Genomic DNA, 7,402 nt, shown 5'->3' with positions numbered 1-7,402 from the left:
CCACACCTTGTACTATGAGGCACGCTGTAGTGGAGGGCTCCGGATTAAACTGGACAACCTGAAAATCTTTAACGTGCGGCTAAATCGCGACAAATTGCCTTTCCGGAAAGCAGCCGCCGCGACAGGGATCGAACGCGTGTTTTTGTGCTCAGCAGCCCAACGCATAGCCACTGAGGCACCGCGGTGGGTTCGAAGGGTATGGCGTTAATTTTACTTTCAAAGGGAGGGGGTCGGGGGTGTGTAAGGCTTGCCGATTGAACTAGAGGAAGGAGGGGAAACTGGAGAGGGAAGGGGTAATTCGTAAGGGGTATTACGAACCGACAGCATTTCAGCAGAATGCTACACTGCAGTTCCTGAATTTTGAACGAGTGATGTTAATAAAATCTCCCTACAAATCTAAATACCACGGGCCAAATTAGAGGCTCGATTCCCAACACCTATAGAATGTTTTAGTTCAAAGTATGAGGAAATACAAGAATACACCGAAGTTATGAACGGTGTGTATTAATGTACTTTAGCTCCTTGGTTACTAGTGGTTACATTTAATTTATATGAAGCTTCTTCCTGTAATGTGGAAGTTTTTTATCTCAAATCTTCACGTATCTCTAGCTGCATTATCATGTCTCTCTACCCACGACATAACGTTTCTCCGAATCACTCCATTCATATAAACAGTTTACTGTATTACAGTAAAATGTGTTTTTCGCGTTATTGAGCAACAGGTCAAAGGCGAGTTACGCTTATTTAATACCCGAATAGAGTAAGCTGTGCTTTGTGTTTTTAAATGCGTAATCTGGCAGTGTCCAACTCTTTTTTCATATTTTTCTTTCAACAGAGTGATAGCCAGAGGAACACGGAAGACCCCATCATCAAAACCCTCCTGAAGATTCTAATCGATTCGGGCAACTTCATCAGTGACGTGTGCGTCCTTGTTCCTTCCCTCGGCGCTGTGCTGTCACGAATCTTCCCATTCCTCAGCTACGGCAAACTATTTGCACGCCTCCAGGAACATCTGCGGCAGCTTGTCGAGTCACGCAAGAAATCGTCCGCCAAAGTGCCCGACATTGTTCAGCTCTTGTTGAAGGCCCGCAGAAAACCTACCCCTACTGACGACATTGAGAACGAAGTGACAACATGCGCGGAAATGCCGTTCAAGACCAAGCTAAACACCACCGGCTTCGTGACAGATACGCACATCGTATCGAACTGCTTTCTATTTCTGGTGTCTGGTTTCGAGTCTACGTCTGCCACCCTTGCGTTCACCCTCTACGAGTTGGCCACACACCCCGAAGAGCAGTGGCGACTCTACAGAGAGCTCATGGCTTCATTTCCCGTCCACGAAGCGCTCACATATGAGGACCTGAAGGTTCTGAACCGATTCGACGCGGTCATCAAAGAAGCCCTCAGGCTTTACCCTCCCCTCGTAATGGTCACAAGTCGCACATGTAGCAGGGACGTTCCTCTGGCTACAGGTCATGTGATTCCTACTAAAGCACACGTCGTGCTACCCACGTGGAACGTACTTCACGACCCTGACCTGTGGTCCGACCCGTACTCTTTCGATCCGGACAGGTTCAGAGAGCGGCTTGAGGGCCATCAGCTCGATGCATCCCGTGTCGTCTTTGGTATCGGTCCGCGCGAGTGCATTGGAAAGCGCTTGGCGGAGCTGGAGCTCAAGGCTGTCCTGTCTAAGCTCATCAGAAAGTTCGAATTCAGCGTCTGTAGCGAGACCGAGGTGCCAATGAAGGTCAAGGTACCGCTTGTGAATGTTTTTCCAGAGCGTGATATCCGTCTGCGCGTCACAAAACGGCGTTCTTCGAAAGTTTAAGGCGAGTACGTGTAACTTGGAAATTGGCTTCAAGTTTGTAGAAAACATTGCTTGCTGATTTGTTCAGGTATAGTTGTGATCTGTAGCCATACATAAACGAAATGGAACAGTCAGGGCGCTGTTCTATGTATACATTGTTACGCAGCGGCAGGATGAAGGTTACACGAATGACGGTATGTGAGAATGATCTATTTACATTATTTAAAAGGCGGCCATCGCGGAGTCCGCGCAGGGTGCACGCACGCCAGCCACTCCCTTGTCGTCATCGATGGTATACGCTAAGAAGCCATGGCGCATCGCCCATCTCTACCTATGTCCCGTTACATCACCTCCCGGTCGATAACAACCGCCCCGTTCGAGGTCGAGGCAACATGAGGATTTCTATGCGGATGACAATAATCAGTGAAAAATCGCTTGCCTCCACGGATGACGATGAAAGCTTATTTGATGCCTGGCCCCGCAACAGCGATGTCATCAGTCACGATGAAGCGTCCATGGTTCTCGTAACCAGGTCAGACAAAAGGGCTGGGGAACATGAGATCTTCGGCAGTTCTCGGTACGGCTCGTCTGGGCTGGTGTGCACTGGTGTCTATCGGGCTGGAGACACGAGGCGTGGAACATGGACGACGTCTGGTCATGGCGGGGCTGGGGCTACAGGACGCAGCTCGCGTTCCTTTTAACCACAGTGTCCACGCCGAGAAAATGCACAGCTGGGGCCAGGATGAGAAGGACTCCGCACACTCCACCGAAGATATGATGAGGCGGCAGGATGAAAGAACGAACTATTGTTATGTGTGTGTACCAACCCCCTCGAGCTCCTCTCCGTATTCCGCCATCTGCTGGAACTCCCGGCGTTTATCCAGAGAACTCCAGCCAGCGCAATTTGCGTAGGCCCACCGCAACTTTCATCCAAAAATAAACAGTTCCACTCTTGTTCTCGACCGGGCTGATCTTTTCTCTCTTGGCCTCCCACAACAATAGTGAACATTACATGGTGTAATAAGTAAACCGGGGCCTGCAACTATGGCCACTGCTTTCATACAACATCCTGCAAACTTCGAACCAGGCGACAACCCTCAATAAATCTGGGATGATTACAAAGACGCGTACAACATCTACGAGTAAGCATGTGAGCACGCCACAAAGCCTAACACCACCAGAACAGCGCTGCTCTTGCGGATCATGCAGATTTTGAGAAAGTTGTGTTCGCAGGTCGGCTGTACAAGCGTTTCTCTTCTTGGCGTCACGCCCATACGGCCTCTAGTTGCCTTCCCATACGCGAATTCAACCGAATAAATCCTTCTTCATTCACACCTGCACTGCGTGGCTGAATTACTGTACAATCTCGTACTTCATTTTAAATACAAAATAGATTCATCTGCGCTGCAAAGAGGAGCGCGCCAGAGCCTGGAACGTACTGGCTTACGGGGACTGACCAAGATTTGATGCCCTGGCAAACATGGATAGGTCACTGCCTTTCCATTTATCCGCGTTTTCGCGCAGTTCAGCAGTCTACGCCAATAGCGTTCTGCATCTTCATATTATACTAGGGGCACTCCCAAGTACTTGGCTGGCGTCGTCTGCCATCGGATATATTCAAATACACTTGACGTACATTCCCAGTCCCCAAGCCAGAACACCAAACATTTTTGCCAGTTGGCTCCACTGGAACTATATTTACAAAACTTTTTCTGGATGTTTACCGCAACGCTCATACTGCTCCTGTCGGCACAGAAAATGGCAATGTGACAATGTCGTCAGCATAAGCACACGCGCACTTCAGAGGACAAACCGCAAACGGTTGATGCTCTCACTTCTTATGATACTTAAAGAAAGGGCTTCAATGTAAAAAACAAAAAAAGCAACGGTGACAATGGAAAACCCTGACGCACGGTGTCCTTACCGCTTTGTTGAAAAGGTGAGAGCGACAACGACAAAGGAGCGGCTTGCCTGTATTCTCCGGCTACTCGTTGTTTTCGTCTTATCGGGCTCAATCCTCTTGCTGCATCATCCCTGCTTGTTCTAACGACTCTACCATCCTCCTGGCACCGATACGACACGGCGGCAAGCTCAAGGATGACCCCACGGGGCTGTATCCAAGCTCGGAGCCCTACCCTCGGCCGCTAGGCCTAGCACAGCTGCCACTGAGCTGCCTGCGAGCAAGACAAGGCCCTGCCATGTCTGACGCCCTGGAACAGAAACGACTGACACAAAACATGCAGCTGCCAGGTGCATCTGCTGCCGCTGACGCTACTGCTGGTGCAAGTGACGACTTTCCACCACTGATGGAGGTGACGTCTTCGCTCCCGTTACCATCCACCGACACGTCACCGAAGCGAACGGCAGACAAGACTAGTGGTGTGCCAGAGGCAGCTACCCTACCGCCTGCTGCGAAGCGGGCTTGTGCACCGGGCAACACTCAGCAGCCTGCATCCTTAGTTGTGATAGGTTCGTCACCACCTTCCGCAAAAACATGTGCGACGACTTCTACCCCACGGAACTCTTTGCCCCAAGCCCAGCACTCATCCAGATACAAAGTTGCCATCAAGCCACGACAGCATTTCAATATTCTGAATCTTTCCACCAAGACCTTGCAGACGTTGCTAGATAGCTGTCTCGGCACCAGTGGATTCACCGGATATGCTTATCATCGGCCAACAAACACGGTATCCGTGTGGGTGCCGACTCTGGACGCCGTGGCAAAGCTTTGCTCACTGCAGCACATAGCTCTCACTGCCGACACGATTCTACAAGTGCAAGCGTACCTGGTTTCAGGCACCGACATCCGCCGCTATGTCGTCGCGGGTGTAGACCCCGGCGAGAATCCGGACTACATTCGTGACAACATCAAATGTGACACACATCAAGTGCTTCTTGTACGGTATATGGGATCCGGACGCACTTGCCTCGTTACGCTACGGGGCCCGCTTGATCCCCCCAACCGCCTTTTCTACAATGGCTGTGTACTTCGACCTCGTCCATATAAAGCAGGGGTAGTGCACTGCTACCGTTGTTTTAGACAATGCCACATGAGCAAGTCTTGCCCGTTCCCAGCCCCGGATGCCCATAAGGACGCAACGGCATCGCCTCAAGAGCCAAAATTCAAGTGCGGTCTCTGCCGCACTGATGATCATGAGATCACCGATAAAGGCTGTCCCACCAAGAGTAAGGCAACACGTGCTAAGCGTCGTGCATGGCGTGCTCGTTCTCAGCCAAACCCAACCTCGACATTCAACCGATTCGATTGCTTGGTGGAGGAGGATGAGGATGCAATGGAGGAAGAAGCCGCAGAGCCTCCCTCGCAGCCAACATATCGAGACGTTGTTCGCCGTTCGCGCCATCGTCGGCAACCTGTTTCTGAGGTTCCTTCGTCCCCTACGGAAGACGAGCTTGATGCCCTGGACCAAAAGCTGGCTATGCTGCATGGTGAAATTACCAAACTCACCAAGCGCAAGTCTCAATTAACTCGCCGCCAGCAACGCTTACCTCAATCGTCCCAAGACTCTACAAGTCCGCCTCGTCTTTTCTCCAAGCATCATCCAAGCGCCCCGCCCACGAACTCCATTCCCTCACCGCCAGCCTCCTCTGCATTAACCCACCAAGAACTTCTCCAGTTTGTGGTGCACCAGCTACAGTCATTGGTATCTGTACTTGCTGCACAACTTCGCTAAACACTCCGTCAATATGCCCGACTCGCAACAGTACATTGTACAGTGGAACTGTCGGGGCCTCTCTACAAAAATTGGAGAGCTCCGTGAAAGGCTCCGTCTGGGCAAGCTCCATGCTTGGGCCTTCTTACTTCAGGAGACAAACTCTCTCCCACGCCTGCCGCAATTTACGGCGTACGCGGAGCCATCAATTCCTGATCGCCGGTGCAGCTCCAGTTCTACTACTCCGGGCAAGGCGGCCATTTATGTCCGATCTCGGTTTCCTCAGAGCCCCATCCTTCTGGACACATGGTGTACAGCCTGGCAGGAGGTGGTAGCGGTAAAGGTGCAACTCCCTCGTTGTGCGGTAATCCTGGTTTCTTGTTATGTGCGCCCTTACAGTGGTCGTGCGCCCCGCCTACGATTGGGTTGGCTTACCGCACTTCGACGAAACAACCCTGGGTGCCCCATACTTGTGGCAGGAGACTTCAATGCTCCGTACTGTGATTGGGGATATCCGTCCTCGAGTGAGCGTGGTCGTGTGGTACTGGAGCACTTCAGTGATGCCCGCTTCACGCTTCTGAACGACATCTCTTGCCCGACACGCCGGTGTACGCACGCACGGATGCCACCGTACTCACCTGACTTGTCGTGGTGGCTGGGTGCACAATCCGTATCCTGGCAACGTGAAGCTGACTGCTGGGGCAGCGACCATCACCCCATTCGCCTGGGCCTCATGCCAGAGTCGACGGGTCGCCTTCGTCGCCGTTGCACAGTGGTGAACTGGGACACCTTCCGTTCCACACTGAATGCATCCTTCTCGGCGCCCATCCCGGACCCCACCGCTCTTTTTCGGCATGTCCTCACGGACGCCTTTCAACATACGTGGGTGGAGGAGTCCCGCCCAAAGCCCGATCTTCGGCTCCTGCAGCTTTGGGCTCAGCGCAAGCAAGCTGAAGTAATTTCCGCCGGGATCCTTCGTCCATACCGGCCAGGCTTCAGTATCAGCGCCTTACCGCTGCTGCCAGACGGCACGAAAAAAGACTGTCGAGGCAGCGCTGGCTTGACTGGTGCGCCTCTCTAGGCCTATCTTACTCAACGGCGTCTGTCTGGCGCACGTTTCGCGCCATGGAATCGGGCAGTCACCCTCCGGATGCAGCTGCCAGCGCTTGTATTGCGTCAAACAAGGATCCGGCACAATTCACCCCCGACGTTGCTCGGGCCTTGTTTCCTGCATTTGATGTTGTCCCAGTGGCCATGCCGTCTCCGTTCCCCCTGCCGAACAATGTTGGATTACGGCCTACTCATGAAGCCGTTTTGGAAATTCAGGCACCGTTCACAGTGGCTGAATTCCTGGCAGCGATCGATCACGCTAAATAGCGGACTGCTCCGGGTCCCGACGGCATAACTTACGAGGTGTACAAGAACATCGACGACCCAGCCCTCGTGCCGGTTTTGGACTCGGTTAATCAGGTGTGGCTCTCCGGTCAACTGCCTGACTCTTGGCTTCAGGCGGATATTGTTCCCATTCCAAAGCCCGGGAAACCACCACATGTACTTCAGAACTTGCGCCCCATCGCCCTGACATCGGCGCTGTGCAAGTTGTTAGAGAGAATGCTTGCAACACGGCTTCAGTGGTGGCTTGATACCTTCCAATGGTATCACCCGGCGCAAATTGGATTCAGGCCCTATCTCGGTACTGAGGATGGGTTGGAATACCTCTCTTCTATGGTTTTAGTTGGAGGCCGATGCCGCCGTGTGAGATCTGTGCTCGCCATGGACATATGCAAGGCGTATGACAACGTTAGTCACGCTGCCATCCTACAAGTTCTCAATGGCCTCCACCTTCCAGACAAAGTCTGCGATTTCGTCCGATACTTCCTTCAACACCGTTCTTTTTCCATCCGCATCAACGGAGCAAGTTTCG

The 7,402-nt window shown here is 52.4% G+C and overlaps 1 protein-coding gene across 1 annotated transcript; it reads left to right on the top strand.

Moving 5' to 3' along the window:
- Window positions 1–769: 769 nt before the first annotated feature.
- On the top strand, window positions 770–2,764 carry LOC144179679 (cytochrome P450 3A19-like). Its single transcript, XM_077708129.1, has one exon. It carries the CDS (start codon window positions 785–787, stop codon window positions 1,826–1,828), a length of 1,044 nt encoding a protein of 347 aa, XP_077564255.1. The 5' UTR covers window positions 770–784; the 3' UTR covers window positions 1,829–2,764.
- Window positions 2,765–7,402: the final 4,638 nt, after the last annotated feature.

This window comes from Haemaphysalis longicornis, unplaced genomic scaffold (assembly GCF_048455015.1).
Source record: "Haemaphysalis longicornis isolate Haplotype H1 unplaced genomic scaffold, Haemaphysalis longicornis Haplotype H1 scaffold_1, whole genome shotgun sequence".
NCBI lineage: Eukaryota > Metazoa > Arthropoda > Arachnida > Ixodida > Ixodidae > Haemaphysalis > Haemaphysalis longicornis.
This window is presented reverse-complemented; position numbering and strand designations above follow the sequence as displayed.